The 21,338-nt window shown below is 32.9% G+C and overlaps 1 protein-coding gene and 1 long non-coding RNA gene across 5 annotated transcripts; one reads left to right on the top strand and one right to left on the bottom strand.

The window, feature by feature from the left end:
• Nucleotides 1–562: 562 nt before the first annotated feature.
• Nucleotides 563–10,736, bottom strand: LOC101254878 (probable galactinol--sucrose galactosyltransferase 2). Of its 4 annotated transcripts, XR_011219928.1 has the most exons (15): nucleotides 10,533–10,705; nucleotides 10,197–10,387; nucleotides 9,901–10,127; nucleotides 9,734–9,824; nucleotides 9,568–9,616; nucleotides 9,401–9,492; nucleotides 9,211–9,321; nucleotides 9,015–9,113; nucleotides 8,271–8,823; nucleotides 8,043–8,110; nucleotides 7,818–7,952; nucleotides 7,622–7,670; nucleotides 1,408–1,607; nucleotides 1,213–1,301; nucleotides 563–1,134 (listed from the first exon to the last, which is right to left on the bottom strand). XR_011219928.1 is itself a non-coding variant. In XM_010319577.4 (14 exons), exons 2-14 carry the CDS (start codon nucleotides 10,385–10,387, stop codon nucleotides 826–828), a joined length of 2,214 nt encoding a protein of 737 aa, XP_010317879.2. In that variant the 5' UTR covers nucleotides 10,533–10,736; the 3' UTR covers nucleotides 563–825. The 4 variants fall into 4 exon arrangements, 2 of the variants coding, with proteins under 2 accessions (XP_010317879.2, XP_010317880.2); XR_011219929.1 differs by lacking the exon at nucleotides 10,533–10,705 and having other exon boundaries at nucleotides 10,197–10,526; XM_010319577.4 differs by lacking the exon at nucleotides 7,622–7,670 and having other exon boundaries at nucleotides 10,533–10,736.
• A 6,251-nt stretch (nucleotides 10,737–16,987) lies between these two features.
• On the top strand, nucleotides 16,988–20,945 carry LOC138347751 (uncharacterized). Its single transcript, XR_011220286.1, has 4 exons — nucleotides 16,988–19,314; nucleotides 19,620–19,746; nucleotides 19,966–20,249; nucleotides 20,375–20,945. It is a non-coding gene; the product is annotated as an uncharacterized lncRNA (long non-coding RNA).
• The last annotated feature ends 393 nt before the right edge of the window (nucleotides 20,946–21,338 follow it).

Here is a 21,338-nt window from a genome sequence, read left to right on the forward strand (position 1 = left end):
GTGTCATGAGTGTATTCTTCACTAAGAAATTTCTTTGATGAATCTAACAACATTCATAGCTGAAATTCTTGCACAAATCCAACAACATTCATAGCGTATTTTAATAGCCTTTAACTTTGACATTGATTGAGAAAAAAAACTGCTCAGAGAAATGATATACTCTTCTTTAGAGCCCATAAAAATGGAGAGGAAACTTGAGGAAAATGAAAACTATTCTTGGCTTTATATAATACTTTCACTTTAAATGATTAATTAGTTTCTTTAGCTTCTTTCATGTATTTATCATTGAAAATAACATATATTAATATATTAACTATGAGATTCATTGTATTGAAATTTACAACTTTTAAGATTCTAGCAATGTAAAGGTAACTGCTTCTATATTTTAGTTAATGTGCAACTTAAATCTCTACCTATTTGCTCTCATTAACTAACATTTGTCTCTTCATTTTCTTTAACGTTTAGATTATTTAATTTTCATAACTGTTCAAATATTCTCAATTTATTAATAGTAAAAAAAAGTTTACTGCTCAATATTTTTCAAAAATAAAATAATCAAATATGAATATAACATTTTTATTTAGTATAGGGATAAAATGGTAATTCAACTTTACATCTTCGAGCTTCCCACTTATAATATAATACATGATGATATGAAATATATATATAAGATGGAGAAGGTCGATAACGCCGTATTCACATTCAACCTTCCACACTATGTAGATAGCTTTATTACAGAGACGCTAGAATGTTGACGAGGGGACTCATTCTAAATCATCGACAGTACAAAGCTTTCAGCCAGCCACTTAGAATAGATTCTTCTGTCTACTTATATACCTGAATTTCAATATTCCATTTGTACATCTCTTGTTGTGGAACTGGGATATTCATAGTCAGCAGTCCATATTCTTTGTTGTAGTGATAGAGGGTGTCTGCTCCATCTATTGAACATTTGACGGGTATTTGGGAAATGTAAACGCCAAAGCGGCCACATCCCCTGACCTTGAGTGAGACTGTTGCAGTTCGAGATTGGCTTGTACCATCAGAATGTACTTCATACTGATCAATGGCACCACCACTGTTGATCATATCCATCAGCCCAATTGGAGCAAAAGATATGTTTGTCACAACTTCCTACAATTATAATAATAGTTTATTTTAGTTATAAAAATAGAAAGTGTTAAAGAAGCAAAGTTAAGAAAAAGGTGTTACCTTGACAGGAGAAAAGTGGAATACTTCATATTCAAGAACTTTAAGTGTTACAGGCAATGAAGCACCTCTGGGTAGGAAAACCAGTTTCCCTATATATAGATTGAATAGATTAATTGCTAATTGTACACCAGTCATAAATTGCTAATTGTACCACCAGTCATAAATTGCTAATCCTAACACCAGTCATTGGTTTACCTGATGTAAAGCAATAGGCTATAGAATCCCCATTCCAATCAATGGTCTCAACATCAGTTGATTGGACTGAAGTTGTAAGTGTGCCAGGGGATGCATCATGAATACGCGTCTTCTTTGTCACCTTGCACCACCCAGCACCTTGGCAGTTAAATACACCAACCACACCACTGTATTTGTTCACGTTCCATATTTTGAGTAAGCTGTCCAATATAAAAACATCAACCTTAGCTTAAGCTTCATCACATTTTATCCTCCTACTTTTAATATTTCATTACCATTTTCACCTTTACTCTAAATATAATCAAATTTTAATTACCTTACAAAAAAATAACAAATCAAAATTACTATGCTCAATGAGAATACAAACGTAATAAGCAATTTATAACATTTAATTTCCATCAAGTTTCTTAATTGCTACATGCAAGGTTCTACTCCCCCTCAGTCCTGTCCAATAGTGAACAAGTAATAGGAAGAGAGAACACAAACTAAATAAGCAATTTTAACAATAAATCACCATTAATTTTAATAAACTCGTAATTGTAATTGGTGTAACCCGTGCTATTAAGTACTTACTATTTATCATCTAAAACATTAAATATCATAAAGTCAAGGATAAAATAGTAATATTACCCCTATTATTTATTGTTTTTTTAAGTGGCTTGCCAAGTTAATAGTGAAAACTATTGTTGGACACAGAGTATTAAAAAATCTTTTATTGTATTGTTAAAAAAAAAACTTTTTGTTTGTTTAAAAAAAGCAGTGTGACATGACAGCCTATTAAGAGAGCAGTGTACATTTTGAGGAAAAACAGAAAATAGTTGGACTTAGGATGATATTGTGGTCCTAAAAAAACAAAAGAAATATTATAAGGCAAATTCTCAAAAATGGATGACTATCTAAGGTATTTACTAGAAGGACACAGAGAGAAAAGAAAGAAAGAAGGATGAGGAGGAAGAGAAGAAGGAAGAATAAATCATTAATGGCTAAAGTGAAAGGAAGAAGAAGAAGTGAATTCCAGACAATTCGGGTAATTTAAAAAAGTTGGGCCAATTTTCTCGTAAATCGAATGGCCGATTGACAACATTGCCTAATTCTTTCTATTATTCCTATATTACTATTTATACGATTCTAAAAGTGGGAAGATGGAAAGCATAATAGTGTAAAGTAAAATTACAAAAACATATTCTTTAAAAGTTGAATTACCAAATATTCTCTCATCTAAAAGTAAGAACACTTTGCATTAAAAGTTAACATGTAACATTTTCTTTTAATTATTATTACGTATAACAATTACACCATATCTCCAACTGTATTATTTATTTTACCCTTCAAATATAGTGTTTTTTATTTTTTTAGACAACCAGCTTCAAATCAATTCTTTATTTGTTAGACCATCATATTTAAAAGAGTCTTTTAGAGTTCACATCGTATGTTAAATGCAATAGCAGTGCCATTCTTGTTGTTTCTCTTTGTGTATGACCTTTTGATTACAAAAATGCTAATTGATGAGCTCAAGCAAGATATGGCAAGCTTTCAAAATGTCTGATCTTGGTCTTGTGAAAGGAGATTACTCAAGGAAAAGATGAGTTTTTCGTTTGCCAAGAAAAGTAGGCAAAGGAAATTCTCAAGAAATTCAAAATGTTTGGTCTTACAACAACAAGACCCGATATATTGTATGTTGTAAGTGTTTTATCAAGGTTCATCGATTATCTGAGAGAAGTACATTTGCAAGCATCCAAAAGAATTGTGTGATACGTAAAAGGTATCATCACCTATGAAGTAAAGTTTTAGAAGAGACAACCTATGGAACTTTGTGGGTACTTCGACAGTGATTGGGGCGGTTCCGAGAATGATGCAAAGAGTAATACAGGGAATTTTTTAGTCTTGGTTCTGGCATTTCCTCACGGAATTGTAAGAAACAAGATATGGTGGCTCATTCTATTGTCGAAGGCTGAGTTTGTAGCAGCTGCAACAGCAGTAAATCAAGCATTGTGGCTAAAGAAAATTTTGGTTGGTCTGCATATGGAGCCGACTGGAAGCATCAAAGGACAATGAAGAAGCAAATAGCTATATCTCATAATCATGTGTTTCATTGAAGAACTAAGCACTTCAAAATAAAGTTTTTCTTCTCGAGAGCAGCGCAAAAATATGGAGATATAACGCCGGTTTATTTGCCCTGATTTCTTACCATAAATAGGTTTTCCTTTTAGGAAAAGGTTTTGAATTGACTAATCCTTTTTCTAGTAGGAAAAGGTTTAGGACTCTATATATAGAGGAATGTTCATTCTAACTTAATCAGCATTCACAATGTAGTCTTAAGGGCTTTGAGAGTTTTGGTTAGGGAGAGAATTTGTGGGTCACAAGCATGATACGTTATCACTTGTGTGAACCTCCCATGTATTCCGAGTGAATTGGTTGAGGTTGTTTCTTTCTGTATTTTGTACTCTCATATTTATAGTGGATTGCTCATCTCCTTTGTGGACGTAGGTCGATTGACCGAACCACGTTGAATCTTTGTGTCTTTTGGTATATTTCTCGTTGTCTTCTTACTCGTGATCTTTTGAGGTTTGCTTTGCTAGCTACCGCGTTACACCTGCTTATTTTCGATCCTAACAACTGGTATCAGAGCTAAGGAGATTCAACACGATCACTGAAGATGGATAGTTCAAAGCTTGGAATCGAGAAGTTTGATGGAACCGATTTCAGATTTTGGAAGATGCAGATCGAAGATTATCTGTACCAGAAAGATCTTCACGAACCGTTGACCGGGGTGAAGCTGGAATCCATGACGGAGGAGAAGTGGAAACTCAAGGATCGCCAGGCTCTAGGGTTGATCCGGTTGACTTTGTCAAGAAACGTGGCGTTCAACATCGTGAAGGAGAAGACTACATCCGGTCTGTTGAAGGCACTGTCAAACATGTATGAAAAACCATCGGCTATGAACAAAGTATATTTAATGCGTAGATTGTTCAATTTACAGATGTCTGAGAATGGATCCTTTTCTGATCATATAAACGAGTTCAATATGATTGTGAGTCAACTCAATTCTGTGGATATTAATTTCGAAGATGAAATTAAGGCGTTGATTTTGATGTCATCTCTGCTCGAGTCTTGGGATACTGTTGTTGCTGCGATTAGCAGTTCCCGTGGATCTGAGAAACTGAAGTTTGATGAAATCCGTGATGTTGTTCTTAGCGAAAGTATTCGCAAACGAGAAGTGGGAGATTCATCGGGCAGTGCTCTCAGCGTAGATCAAAGGGGGAGAAGTAAGACGAAAGGCCAAAATCAACATGGTCGATCAAAATCAAAGAATCGAGGAAAATCCCTGAACAGATCAAACGTGACTTGTTGGAACTGTGGAGAATACACTTTCGGACGAACTATACAAAGCCAAAGAAGAAACAGAATCAAAAATTTAGAGATGACAATGATTCTGTAAATTCAGCAGAGGACATTGGGGATCCTCTAATCCTTAGTGTGAACAGCCCGATTGAATCATGGATTTTGGATTCTGGTGCATCTTTCCATTCGTCTCCAAACAAGGAGTTGTTCCAAAATTTTAAATCTGGAAATTTTGGAAAAGTATATCTTGCTGACAATAAAGCCTTAGAGATTGAAGGAAAGGGGGATGTTGGCATAAAGACCACCTCGGGAAACCAGTGGACATTGGAGGATGTCAGATATATTCCTGGGATCAAGAAAAATCTGATCTCTGTTGGTCAGTTGGATAGCACGGGATATGCAGCAGAGTTTGGGAAAGGTTCGTGGAAGATCGTGAAAGGTGCTATGGTAGTAGCTCGTGGCACCAAATCTGGAACCTTGTACACCACTGCAGGGTGTATAAACATGGCCGCTGTTGCTGAAGGTGCTTCCGGTTCATGTCTGTGGCATAACAGACTTGGACACATGAGTACTAAAGGAATGAAGATGCTGGTTGCAAAAGGAGCATTAGAGGGTCTGAAGTCTGTTGATATGGGTCTTTGCGAGGGCTGTGTTATGGGCAAACAGAAAAGAGTAAGCTTCACAAAGACTCCTAGAGAGCCAAAGAAAGTGCGGTTGGAAATGGTCCATACAGATGTTTGGGGACCATCTCCAGTATCATCACTTGGAGGATCCAGATTTAATGTTACCTTCATTGATGATTTCAGCAGGAAGGTATGGGTTTACTTCTTGAAGCATAAGTCAGATGTGTTTATAACTTTCAAGAAGTGGAAAGCTGAAGTTGAGAATCAGACCGGTTTGAAAGTCAAATGTCTAAGGTCTGACAATGGAGGAGAGTATGACAAATCAGAGTTCAAGGCATTCTGTGCAGCTGAGGGAATCAGATTGATGAGAACAATTCCTGGTAAGGCAAGGCAGAATGGAATTGCTGAGAGGATGAACAGAACATTGAATGAGCGTGCAAGGAGTATGAGGATACACTGTGGGCTGCCCAAAACACTTTGGGCGGATGTTGTGAGTACAGTTGCATACTTGATCAACAGGGGACCATCAGTTCCTTTAGGGTTTAAGATTCCAGAGGAGGTGTGGACAGGAAAAGAACTCAAGTACTCACACTTGAGGACTTTTGGTTGCACTGCTTATGTTCATGTTGATCCAGAAAAGAGAGACAAGCTTGACGCCAAGGCTATGAAGTGTTACTTCATAGGATATGGTTCTGATTTGTTTGGTTACAGGTTTTGGGATGACAAGTACAGAAAGATCCTGAGACATTGTGACGTGACATTTAATGAGTCTGTCCTGTACAAGGACAGAGAGCAGAAGGTTCTAGAGATTACAAAGCAAGTGGGAGTTGAGGTTGAGTTAGAGAAGAGTAACCCCAGAGATGTCGAAGCAGATACTTTACCAACTCCTACTGAAGAATCTGAAGTGGAGCAAGTTACACCTGAGCAGGTGTTAAAGAGATCATCCAGATCCATCAGGGCACCAGATAGGTATTCACCTTCATTACACTATCTATTGTTGACTGATGAGGGGGAACCAGAGTCTTTTGATGAGGCCCTACAGGTGGAGGTCCTAACAAGGGTATCAGAGCCAGATTCAATGATAGAGTCAGGTTCAGTGATTCGATAATCGATGATTGAACCAGGTTAGAAAGAGGTGTTCATCTTGACGGGTGTAGTTCTAGCCGCAACCTTTTTGACAGTAATGAAGATTTTGTTGGAGAAATTATTTCAGAGAGGTTTTCTGTGTTGAGACATAAATTTTGCAAAGGAGATTATGGAGAGAAGAAGCAAGTTGTTGAAGATTAAGTAAAGAAGGTGGACAAAATTATTTTGTCAGAAACTCAGGCCAAGGGGGAGATTTGTTGGGTTTTATTTGCCCTGATTTCTTACCATAAATAGGTTTTCCTTTTAGGAAAAGGTTTGGATTGACTAATCATTTTTCTGGTAGGAAAAGGTTTAGGACTCTATATATAGAGGAATGTTCCTTCTAACTTAATCAGCATTCACAATGTAGTCTTAAGGGCTTTGAGAGTTTTGGTTAGGGAGAGAATTTGTGGGTCACAAGCATGATACGTTATCACTTGTGTGAACCTCCCATGTATTCCGGGTGAATTGGTTGAGGTTGTTTCTCTTTTTATTTTGTACTCTCATATTTATAGTGGATTGCTCATCTCCTTTGTGGACGTAGGTCGATTGACCGAACCACGTTGAATCTTTGTGTCTTTTGGTATGTTTCTCGTTGTCTTCTTACTCGTGGTCTTTTGAGGTTTGCTTTGCTAGCTTCCGCGTTATACCTACTTATTTTCGGTCCTAACAATATTCACTATGTCTTTACCAATCAGCAAGTTTGAGATTCTTAGATAGAGAATCTGAGTTTGCAGTTTTCAGAGCATGGAGGAGTGTTAGGAATTTACTTTTGAACTGCAGTTGATTTATTTTTACTGCTTTATATTAAATAAAACGTAGTCAATTAGTTGTTAGCCATCTATTCCTATTATTTAGGAGTTAGTTAGTGATTTAGGGAATCTGCGCTGATATTCTTCTTACTTCTCTGCCTTCTAATATCTTGTAGTTCTGATATTATTAACCAACAATATTGACTAGAAAGAGCAAGATATTATGAAAAATTAAATTATGTCAGTAAGGGAAAGATAAAAGGAGTAGAAAAGTAAAAATCAAGTCCTGAACTACATAGGTTTAAGACATTTACATTCAAGCAAGAATCATTGATAAATTAATACCATTAAAGACTATATTATCTTAATTACCTTCACATATATGATCGCAATGCAGTATCCCACTTTCATGAACTTTTATCTAATGAATAAAATATAAATGATAAAATTAATATTGTTAATTTCAACATTTCCTCTTTTATAACTCAACCTTTTAATTTTATAGAAGTTCAATAATAATGATAAGGGACAGACGAGCAACGATATATACAAGGAGAGAATTGCAAACCTTGTCCCGTCTCTTGCTGGATCAACAAATAGGCAATCTCGAGTAGGTCTGCCAGGCAATTGAGCGCGAAGTACTGATCCATCAGGAAGGATAAGCTTCTTCAGAAGCTCGAAGTTGTGATTTCCGGGTTTGTCACTGAATGACATAAAAAGAGACAAGGTTAAGTAACAGTTCCAAGTTTTAATAAGAAAGAGGAAGAACCAGACGCGAATAAAAAAAAATTACCTCACATAAATTGGTGATCCTCCAACTGCTCTAGCTGCAGCATGATATTCTGCAGTATGGTGAAGACTCTGCAATAAACATCTAAGTTATTGAATTACCTTATTTTACATCTAATGCATTCATTACTGACTCAGTTCAAATGACTATCATATGCAAACATCACGCACCAACATTGAATCGTCAAAAACAAGTATAAAAATAAAGGTAAATTAAATGTCAGACACTAACGTGGAACATGTCCCAATCTGGTTGCATGAATTCTCCCAAGAACAATGAGTTGTAGCAAACAGAAGATATATGGATGGTGTGAGAAGCTGGATCACGAGGATAATAATCATCAGAAGCTCTGACTAGAGCGGTTTGCTTAGAACTGTAGAGCCCATCAGTGTTGTGATTCATGCAGGCAATGCATCCATTGTCAGGAAAGTTTTGAGCAATGGATGCTTCAAGGGCCTGGATATAGCTTCTTGTGATGGATACTCTACCACCATGGCCAGCACCAAGTGTTTCAATGATGTTCTGGACATCAACCTTGACTCCATCAACCCCACAGGATGCCAGATAGGCATGTAGTTCATTATAAAAGTTAAAGACCTTTTTTGGGTGCACTAAACCTAAGCCATTAGCTGCAAGACTATCCATAACAATGTCAGGTTGGTTTCCCATCACACCAGGAGACTGAATGGGGTACACCAATGCAGTGTCATAGTGCTCGAGCCCAGGACCAGCAGGGTGCACTCCACCCCAGTAACCAGCTAGGGCATGCCATACGTATACATACCTACATAGAAAATAGTATGTATCACTTCACTACCAGTAGATCCTTTGAGAAAAGAGGAAAAGATTCGAGTGCTGAGACGTCCTTTAAATTCAACAGAAAACTAAGAATTCAATTATAAGTAAAAAGGAATAGTGGTGTGTGCAATTTTTAGAAATTCTATAAAATACAACGATCGGAAGTTGCAAGCCTACTTAACACTGTGTTGTTTCTTGGCTTCCTCCACTACATGCTTCAGGCCTTTTTTTTGGAACTTGTTGTTTTCTTTAATTCCTGTTAGCCTGTTGGCGAACCTACAAAACAAACATGGGAGATCATACATGCAATTTTATTTACTATAATTCTACAAGTTACGGTAAAATAATTATTGAACATAGCAAGAAATCTCACTGTGCTCCTTCTTGTACTACACAGTTAGTGTCCTTGGGTGCTTCATTGCCAATCTGTTGCCAACCATCATCAATTATCAGGAAACGTGGGCGAACACCACCCTTGGATAAGCTGTGGTAAAAGTATTTAACATGAATTAGTTCGAGCCGAAAGACATGTCCAAGCAAAAACTAAGAAACAACCAAATTACCTGTTGAGACCATCCTCGACACCCTCTGCTGTGACCTCAGTGTAAAAGGCATCCCATGTGCACCACCCAAACCAATCAATAATTGAGGGCAACTACATGATAGAGGATATTAACAGACCTGGTTCAGATAATGGTGATATCACAATAAATAAACAACTAACTATTACCTTCTTCTTCTCTCTGTGATGGAAAGTTTGCAAGTGTTGCTCAACAGATCTGTTGAACAGAACACATTATTTACAGAGTGTAGAAAGGCTTGTAGTTAGAGTAGCAATGACATTACTATTTCACACTACTGCAAAGTTATTTTCAAATAAAGAAGTTGGAGCTTACTTCACAGCCTGTGTAATGACTTGAAAGGGATTGGTCCCAGCATGGGTGTAGACAAGATAAAGGCCTTGGTTGGTTTTAACAGCATTATCTCCTGCAAAAACAAGGCATAATTGGTTGTTTCTAGTTTCTATAATGGATGGAAGAATATAATTGAGATTGAAACTGACCACTTTCAAGGCAAATCTCGATTTGGTTCATCTGATTGCCTTGAAGAACAGCACGAAACTGTCCTTCAAGTAGAGGGAGGAAGACGGTGTAAATAATTGGGCCCTGGTCGTCTTTGGTCTCGAGAAGCATGAACTGGGTCTCCAAAGGAATATCATTTCCACATGTCCCCATTCTCTGAGTCATCCACCATAGCTTGAAACGGAATAAACACATGAACCGAGTATCCCTGATAACAAGAAAATGAAAATCCATTTGGCATGGTTATGGGGATATAAAATAGACAAATAGATCTTACTCTAAGACCCCAACAGGGAAGAGATGGAAGCATTTGGTCTCTGAAGCAGTTGCTCCAATAAATGCACCAGTAACAAGTCCCACACCAGATCCAGGTGTTAAGATAATGTTGTCAGGTACACTCTTGAGTATGGTGTTGCCATGGACAATGAGGTTGCCATCATTTATGGAGATGTTAGGTGTCACTGTCATCTTAGGAGATGTTTCACAATGAAATTATGAGTCAAGGGAAAGAGAGTCAATCACATAGATTTAATGAGTGATCCAAAATACAAAGCATATAGTGTTACTATAGTGAGATGAGATTGTACTTTTTCGAAGAAAAAAAAAACTATACCTGAAACTCCTTTGAGGGAGGGAAGAAAGAAATGATTGGTATTTGGTTGAAAAAAAGAAGTCTTTGTTGGATTTAGAACACTACATCATTTTTCCAGAACTAACTCTCTGTCCTATTCCCTACATACATAACACGTACACTCCACAATTTGGCATGTGAAACTTGTCTTTTCCTCTTTCTTCTTCTTTTTTTTCTTTTAAATACGGAATTGTTTAGCAACCTACCTACTTTTTGATCTTTTATTAATTCAGACTAATTTCCTTAAATAATTATAACTAATTACATATCTTCAAATTATAAGCCCATATCTCAAAGTTTCTTTTAACAACAATTAAAAAAACATGAATTTTGAAAAAAAAATAAAAATACTGAATATTTTGAGTTTTATATTTATATAATAATATTAATTTGCAAATCAGTTGTTTGGTTGTGACTTGTGAGTGCTCAAAAATATATGCATTTTAGCTTTATTATATTTATTTACAATTTGAATTCAATAAAACCACATTATGGACTCCTTTTTAATAGCAAATAGTATTTTCACTTAAATGTAGGCAAAAAGAACACGCTTTCTCAATATTTTACTTGGCTTTTTTAATTTAAAATCAATTATAACTGTCCAACTAGGAAGTTAGTATTTCCAACAAATTTTCATAGCATAAAAGTTCATTGCAACCAAAGTAAATAAAAGAAAATTGTAATTTTTTTGTTGATGAATTTGTCTTGTTCTCTTGATTTTTCTCTCTTAAACTTCTCCTAGATTCAGGAAGGGTCTTTAGTAGGGTACTTCTCAAATTGTTGGATGATGTAGACCTCCTTGAGATGTATCTGATCATCAGGAACGTCACTGGGAAGTACTTTCTCGTTTAAAGTTCATCTATGGGAAGAACTTACTCAAAATAACCTCTAAAAGACGAAATTGCTCTGAATCATCTCTGAATTCGTAAGTTCTTTTTGAAATCAAAGTTAGTCTTTTTTAACAAAAAATATGATACATGTGGGAATACTTAGTTTCCTTATATTCTTTCTCAATCATTCATAGAAATCTTCACAAAATTGATATTTTCTTTTTCAAAATATTAGTCGAAGACTATTTTTTGGTTAAAAAGGGTTCTCAATAATAACACTACAAATACTCCATTAAAACAAAACAATAGAGGTTCATGCTGAAAAAATAGACATGAACAATCAACTCAAGAATCTTAATGCAAGATATAATAAATTAATAATTAGAAAATAGAATTCAGAACTCATCAACGAAACTCATCTCAAGAACTATCAAAATTAAGGATGTAACCCTTGATTATTCTTTACTGATAAAAGTAGATGTAGGAGATGATCTTCAAGAAAGAACAATATAAAGCAACATTCAAAACTCCCATTAAGAGAAAAATGGAATCCCCCAAGTTGTTTCGGAATCGGAAAAAAGAAGTAATTTTTTGCACAACTTATTTGACCAACAAACATCAAAATTGTAGGAGATGATCTTCAACAATACCTATGATTGAAGAAAATAATGAGAGAAACTAAGAAGTGAACAATGGAGAACAAGAGTTTTTTCTATTGAAACGATTTGGGTCGAGTCGGGTTTTGAATAATTTAATTTAAATTAAATTAATAAAAAGAGTGAGCACCACGCGTCTGTTTGCGGTAGAGATAATGGGTCAAAATGGTTCTTTTATAAAGATGTTCGATATTTCTGTGAGGTAATAGGACTTCTTTTAAGTTATGGTGTCTATGAAAATTCAGAATAACTTTAGGGGTGACTTTATGTATTTTCTCTTTTTAACAAAAAATATGATACATATGGGAATACATAGTTTCCTTATACACTTTCTCAACCATGCATAGAACTCTTCACAAATATCAATTTTCTTTCTCAAAATATTAGTTGAAGACCATTGTTTGGTCAAAAAGGGTTCTCAATATCATAACTCTACAAATACTCCATTAAAACTCAACAACAAAGTTCATGCTGAAAAAATAGACATGAACAACCAACTCAAGAATCTCAATGCAAGATATAATAACTTAATAATTAGGATGTAACCCTTGATACTCATCAAAGAAACTCATCTCAAGAATTATCAAAATTAAGGATGTAACCCTTGATTATTCTTTACTGATAAAAAGTAGATGTAAGATGTGAGGACAAACTCGGTCCATCACTATGATAGCCTTTCACACCTGGAAGAACGAAGTTTATGGCGAAATCATAAAAACTCAAAGAACACTCGAACCCTAGATTTTATCCTCTTGGAACCTTGTCCTAATGACTTTAAGTGTTAAGGAATGTAAAACAACTAATTAACACTTAGAGATCCCTTAATTAGGTGTAAAATATCGTGATTTAGGCTTAAAATAGAAATTAAAATGACGTAATTTAAGTACCAAACACATAGGGGAAAGACCAAAACGACCTCAGCTAAAAAATTGATGAATTGCCTCTTCAAGGAAGTCTTTATGGACCGTTTAAGGGTCCACGTTATGTAACTAAGGCCTTATCGAACATAGAAGGAATGAATGGTAAAAAAATGATTAAAGAAGAATTCTAGTCCATGAGAACCAACAGAGTTTCAGATTTAGTCGACCTTCCTAAGGAACGTAAATTTATTGGAAATAAATGAATTTTCAGAGTTATACACAAATTTGATAGGTCAATAGAAAGACATAAAGCACGATTGGTGGCAAAAGGTTTTACTCAAGATTTAAAATAGACTATGTGGAAATTTTTTCACCAATTGTGAAGTTTACCTCCATACAATTACTTATAGCTATTGTTACACGTTTAGATCTAGAATTACACCAAATGAACATGAAGACCAGTTTTCCCAATGGAGAATTAAATGACGAAATCTACATGGAACAACCAATAAGTTTCGTTATTAAAGGCCAAGAAAAGAGTAAGTGAATTGTAAAGATTAATTTATGGCCTAAAGCAATCTTCAATGCAGTGATTTCGGCGTGGTGTCATTTGATTTCACCATGATCGATAAAGATCATTGCATTGAAAAAGTTTAACAAGAAATTTCTAGTTCTTTCTCTTTACGTATATAATTATATACTAGCAAGTATGTGAAATTTGTCAAGTCATGACTTTCAATATCATTTTGCATGAAAGATATGGGTGAAGCCGACTATATATTGGGTGTTAAAATCTATGGAAACCAGTCCAAAAAATTTCGAGTTTATCTCAAGACTCACATAAAGAAAATACTGAAACGCTTTCGAATATATAGTTGCAAATCCATGGATATTTTTGTAGCAAGAGGTAAAACTTTAAGTTTTGAAATGTGTCCAAGACAGAAAAAGAAAAGGAAGATGTGTCTCGAGTTCTGTATTCTAGTGTTGTGGGGAATTTAATGTATGATATGATGTATACTCATCCAGTTATTTGTTATGTGATAAGTTTGGTTAGTAGGTATCAATTCAATCTTGGAAGAGGTCATTTGGAAGAGGCCATTGAAAAGTAGTAAAAAGAATATTCTGATACTTGAAGGGAACTGCAGATCATTCATTATGTTATAGTAGAATCTTATTTATTAAAGGTTAAATAGATGATATTTAGGCTGGTGATCGGAATGATAGAAAATCAATATCGGTTATGCTTTATTACTAAATGGTGATGTTATTTCATGGAAAATTAAGAAGCAAACTTGCACAACTCTTTCAACCATGGAACCTAAATTTGTGGCTTGTGCATCTGCAGTATAAGAAGTTGTTTTGTTAAAGAGATTTTTTGAGCATTTGGGTATTGCAAAAAATTCTAAGGATCCTATGATTCTATATTATGGCTATCGTATACATGAAGGATCCTAAATATCACAACAACATCAAACACATAGACGTCAAGTATAACTTTGTGAAAGATGCAGTGACAAGTGGAGAAATAACTTTGTAATATATTCTTGGGAAAATACACAAGTACCCCCTCAACCTATGCCTGAAATTCCATAGACACACTTTTACTATAATAAGGTCATATTACCCCCCTCTGAACTTATTTTATTAGTAATTTTCTACCCCTTTTCGACCTGCGTGGTACTAACTTGAAAAAAAATCAACCAGCGTTGGGCCCACAAGATAGTGTCACGTAGGACGAAAAGGGGTAGAAAAATATCAATGAAATAATTTTAGGGGGTAATAGGATCTTAGTATAGTATAAGTGTCTCTGAAAATTCGGGCATAGGTTGAAGGGGTACTTGTGCATTATCACTAAATTCTTTGACGAAGGTCATTTGGAGGCTTGTTTGAAAAGCATGTTAAGGCTCTAGGTTTGTGTAAAATGTGATGATATTTAAGTATTGTATGATAACTTAGTTGTTATAATATTCTCTTCTATACAATATTATTGAATTTATATTTGTATATAATATGCATGTAATATTTTGTAAGAAAAAATGTGTCAAGCAAGTCGCAAGATTGTGTCTCTCACATGAACAATCGTCTCTTCCATCAAGGAACGTGAAGAAATGAGTTACACCACTATATTATGTCACGTTTTATGAACTACAAAAGTATTTCTCTAAGAAAATGAGTTTAAGGATCATTGAGGAGAGAAACTAGGTTAAACATCTAAAAGTACATAGACCAAGGTCTATACAATATCTATTAACCAAAACAAATGACACATACACCTGTATAAAGTGAAAACATCGTTGCACGTACTTCATACCACATGTGTGAAGCGATCAATGGGTCAATTAAAGAATGGTTCTCTGCTTCTTCATCATGTGAGATCCCGAAAAGTTAAAAATAACTTTTCAACAAAATTCCCTTAGACTTTTTGTTGTTTCTTGAAGTTTCAATCAACGTTGCAACTTTAGCGTGTTACTAATAGGCATGAATGATTTGGTAACGCAGTGCATGTCTAGAAAAATAGTTGAGTTGGAACAAATAGATTCGAGTAGAAAGAAAAGAAGATTAATTGAATAAAGAACTTGTATACACAAGTTGGCTATTGCACTAGGCATATTAGTATTGAGTGTCTACAAAGTTAAACATGAACTCGAATTAACCTCTTTAAGAAGATGAGGTATCGAATAAGTAACTACTGAAGTAGTGAATGATGTCTGGGTATTGTGAGTAATAATGTCCTTTAAATAAGAGTGAATTCTTTTCACGTGTGACTGGATTCCTATATAGGGTTTGTAAAACCTTAAAGGTAAGCTCTTGATGCTCAAATGTCACACGAACTATTTATTGTATGAATTGTGTGTATAATTGATGTTCTGTTGGTTTGATCTTGTCTATCGCGTGAAAAGTCGGAGATGTAAGTTTTTTGTTTTGGGGACGCGATCCGATTTTGATTGACTCTATCTGATTCTATTTGATCCAAATAATTAATTAATTAATTAAATGGATAATGCTTTTTAAATAACAAGCGGAAATAATTACAAAGTAACTGTTCAACCCCTCCTTAAAAGACTCTAGCGAAAGTATCTTTTTAAACGTGGAAAAAAGGGTAGAATGAAAAAATAAAGATCAGAAAAGAAAACATATCCTAGTTTTTACAAAAATTAATCAACACACTAAGGACACTCTTAGTTTGTGAATTTCACTACATTTTCTTTGAGAGACGGAGTTGATCGTGTAATTTCTTGGATTTGGAGTGAATCTACATCAAAGACATTGTCAAATATTATCGGTGCAAGTATTAAGGTATACATCTTGTTGTTGCTTTACCATTAAAAAATTCTTCAAATTTGACATTCCAAGTGAAACTAAGTTGTTAATTTTGAGGTAAGTAAGATTTTAACTCTTAGTGAATGTTTGTACATGCGATTTTATCTTATGATTTGAAATCATGAGATGAAATTTTCAATTCTCTAAAGATCTTGATTTGGGAATTTCATTTCATAATTTCATATATTTACAAATATATATAAAAATTGACCACAAAAAAAAATTACATCTATATATGATTATTTTTTTGCGAGAATGTCAAAGAGTGAGAACATAGTTGTGTGATAGTGTATTTATTGCAACTCATGTTTGATTTCGTTTTTTGATTGAAAAATAAATATATGTTGGAATTTTTTAGAATAACTTTGTGATGTGTTTATAATTTTGTTATGAACTTTTGTTTGTTTGGTAAGGTTGTATAAAGAATTGACGCAATTTTAATAATTTTATAGTTCATGGGGATTTTATGTTTATGAGCGAAATATATAACTTAAAATTGCATATCCAAACAAAACTTCAATTTTACCTTAGTCATGATTTCAAATTATAAATTTGTTGGGCACACAGCCCCTTAATTTACTTGTTTTCATCAAAAGCATGTTCTTATGTGAAGATTATGTGTTAAATCATGCATGTAGTCATCATGTTCTTCATTTTTAGGGAAAAGACATAAATTCTTCTTTAAATTTGTCCTGAAAATCAGTTACACGTTGCAATTATCATGCCAATCTATTACACACATTTACTACTTAAAATTAAGTTAATACCATCGTGGTGTGTGTAACACTACTCTCATAGTATGTAATGTATTAGGTCCGCTATCACATCAACGTTATGTCAACGCCATATCAGAAATTATAATTTTTTATATATATTTTTGTTTTGTTTTCTTTATTACTTTTAACTTTTCTTTTTTTTAACTATGTTTTACACTAATTAATTCCTAATCAACTATTATAATTTCATAATAATTATATCTTCTTCATAGCAAAATGGTAAAGAAAAAACTTTTAATAATGACCATCAAGAAAACTGCCCACAATCTAGATCTGATTCATGACCGAGATAAATTTTGTCATTTTAAAATGTACTCACAAGAAGGTTGCTTTCATTTTTTATCATTGATTGGCCATGAAAACTAAGTTTTAATTGTTTCATTTCAGTTTGAGCAAATTCATTGCGACGTTAAAATTAGGTATATAGCATATTTTATAATAATATTCTCAATCTATAGCATTAGAGTTTGTCTTTCAATGTATAACATTTAATATAGCAAGTTATAGCATATTATTAAAATAGAAAATTAAATTTTAAATAATTTTAAATAATTAATAAAAAAAAGGACCAATTTTGAAATGAAAAATAACATCTTTTTTTTATTTCAATTAAATACATTTAATAGAAAGATAACTGATTAGCACCTTTTAAGGAAATTTAAAAAATAATCTAATTATATCTGGTTACCTTAAAACACTCAATTTAGTTGAAAATCAAATTAAGTTGTGATTTATTTCCTTAAAACGCTCTAACAAATTGATATCATTGTAAAATCTGTATTTATTGCTCGCGTATCTCTCAATTTTTTTAGCAGATTTCATTTTTTTTTTGTATTGATTGAATACATTTTGCTGTTGAAAAAACGTGATTTGTTGTGATGAACAACATTTTATCTATATTAATTAAACATGGTGGAAGGTGAAATTCATTAAGTTGGTATTTGTTATATTTTGTTGGTTTGTGTTTGGTTGTTATCATTATATAATATTATTTTTTTGTATGAAACACTGTTTTATTATAAATCATATTTCAAAAAAAGAACGTAACTATATAAATGTATAAGTTATAATAAAATTGAAGATTCCAATTTGTTGTGTTTTTAAAGTACGAATGTTGTTGTGGATAGCAATTTCTATGTGTGACATGATGTACTTTTTAATAATTGTGTATGAATTGTATGTGAATTATGCATCATGTTAGTATTTAGTATATTTTGAATATATGTTACTGTTTGGTAAACGAAGGTAATTCTGTATGAAATTTTTTCAATATGTGTATGAAATTTGTATTTATTTTTTGTAGATATTCTGTTTGTGAATGAATTATGTGTTATGTTAGTTCTTAGTATATTTTAAATATATATGTTACTGTTAGGTAAACGAAGGTAAATTCTGTATGAAATATTTCCCAATGTGTATGAAATTTGTATTTACTTTTTGTAGATATTTAGTTTGTGAGTGAATTATGTATTATGTTAGTATTTAATATATTTTGAATATATGTTATTGTTTGGTAAACGAAAATTATTCTATATGAAATGTTTTCATTATGTGTATGAAATTTATTTTTATTTTTTGTAGATATTCTGTTTGAGAAAAAAATGTAGAAATGACATGTGATGATGAAATGTATATTAATTGTATATGAAATGGGTATGAATTTATGTTTTTATGTGTATGAGCTATCTTTTCAAAGTAATTACGATATGGTATAGTTTTTTGAAAGGTATAATAAGTGTGTATGATAGGTATTTTACAATTAATATGTATTATGTTGTACTAATTTTTATTTTAATATTGTCAAACAGGTAAATATGTCGATTTTTAGATAGAGGGCATCATATATGATGTGTCTACTTTGTATAGTGGTCTAGTTAGTGCGATAATATCGCAACTTAATATAGATGTTAATATAAGTGCTATTGAGATAAAATATATTGTTAGTGATATGTGTCCACCTATTAGTATTCACAATGGTGTTGGGGTAAGGTTTCTCTAGATAAAAAGAGAGTAATTTTAGATTTCTTTACAAAATATCCATTGTGCATCTCTTTGAAAGATTGTGAGATGTATAATCAAGATTCTGGATATATTACTAATAGAATACATTCTGAAGTTAGTTTAACACAAACTAACATTGATTTATACTCTAACAATTCTATATGTTTGAATGGAGATAATGATGTAATAAGTGACCATTCCAACCTATTTGTACCTGAGAATCAGAATTACAATAATAGGGAAACACTTAAGGAGGTGATGAGGCATGTTGGACTTGTCGAAAAATTCAGTTTTCGTGTAGCGCATTCGAATGCATCTAAGTAAGTAGACGTCATTGTTTTAATTTATATTTTTATTTGATTTGTTTTGCTTTATAAAATTTAAATGTATATTTTTTTATTTGTTAAACAATTATCACCTTATTTGTCTTTCTGAGAGTTGTTCTTGAATGATGAATGCATCTAGTTTGAATAAATCAAGTTTATTCAAAGTTAGGAAGTACAATGCTGAACACACTTGTTCTGTTAGATATAGAGTGTATGCAAGACGTCAGGGGATAACTAACATTGTAGTTGTCCTAGTAATGGATAATTATATTAATCCATCTACTGTATACACTCCAAAGGATATAGCTGATGATATGTTGAAATTGCATGGTGTTTCGCTAATATACATACATGCATGGAGAGCTAAAGAAAAAGTAATAAAATTGGTGCGTGGAGATCCGGCCAAATCATATGCCAAACTACTAGGTAATTTCAAAGTAAATTATAATTAGAAGTTTTTTTAACTGTGAAAATAAAACAAATTACTATACAGTTTGTTTTCAGATCGAAATGAGAGCATATAAAAAGGGACTGCCACTGTATATACTCAATGTGAACATTATGCTTGCATATGACACCTATCATGTAATGTGTTGACGAATTTCAATAGGAATACTGAAGATTTGAAGATTTTATTTTTTACAGTGGCAAAGACTTATACAAAACAACAGTTTGAGACGATTATGAGAAGAATATACCAGATTGATCCACGAATAAAAACCGTACTTATTTGATATTGGTTATACCTAATGATCAAGAGCTTATTTGAATTGTAAGAGCACATGGACCATGACTTCAAACATCGCCAAGTGATTTCACTTCTTGAGTTTATGAGGATAACAATTCAAAGATGGATTCACAAGCACAATGAGGAGGCTGATAAAACAAACATCTAATCTGACAAAAAAATGATTTGTATCTCCAAAAAAGTATTGTTTTGTCTTGCAATATGAGAATATTTTTTTCTCAATTCAATAATAATTAAATGTATTTTATTTTAAAAAATTTAGTGGCATATATATATTAACAATTTCACATTGAAATTGTTGTTTAGGTGATACCTTCAACTCCAGATATGCATGATGTAGCTGAAGGAGCAAAGAAGTACATAGTAAACTTGAACACAAATATGTGTAAGTGCGAGAGATTTCAACATTATGAAATATCATGTGGTCATATAATCACAGTTCTTAGACACAGAAAGTTGCATGAAGCAGATTTTTATTCTGCTTTTTATAGACTGAAGAATTTCAAAGATGCATATGTCATCCTGTTAAACCTATCCCATGTGAGATTACATGAGATATACCAAGTTATATTTCAGAGCCTAAATGATGCCACACGGTCCAAAGAAAACAACGGGAAGACCAAAACTTGAGCGATGAAAGGGGTTTGCTGACGTAAAATTCAAAAGGTCAAAAATTACTTGCAGTAGATGTCGTTAAGTTGGACACAACAGAAAGACATGTTCAAATTATCCAGTGCTTAAAAAACGATTTCTTGTGTTTATGTTGTTTTGACTGTTAGACACAATATTTTATGTATGTATTGCATTTTGGTATCATTAACAGTGAAACACACTGTTTATAAATGTATACTAATGTATACAATTATTATTCAAATTTCATACATAGTACATAGTACATACATGAATACTACTGAAAGACAAATTTCATACAAAATTCATACAAAAATGAAATAAAATAAATCATACATCAATTAACATCTATTAATTATGGCATACGCAATTCATATAAGTTTCATACATAATGATAAAATATTTTCAACAAATTTTGATACATGAATGTATTGTTAAATTATTTCATACAAAGTTACAATATATTTCAAATAATATGCATACATAGTTGATACATATTTATACAAAGGTGATGTGTATGTGTATCAAAAAATATATGATATTTATCATACTCGAAATATAAGATTATAAAAGTGTGAACTAATGTATACAATTATTCATATTTCATACAAAGTTTCATACATAATGATAAAATGTTTTC

The sequence above is a fragment of the Solanum lycopersicum genome, chromosome 3 (genome assembly GCF_036512215.1).
Source record: "Solanum lycopersicum chromosome 3, SLM_r2.1".
Lineage (NCBI taxonomy): Eukaryota > Viridiplantae > Streptophyta > Magnoliopsida > Solanales > Solanaceae > Solanum > Solanum lycopersicum.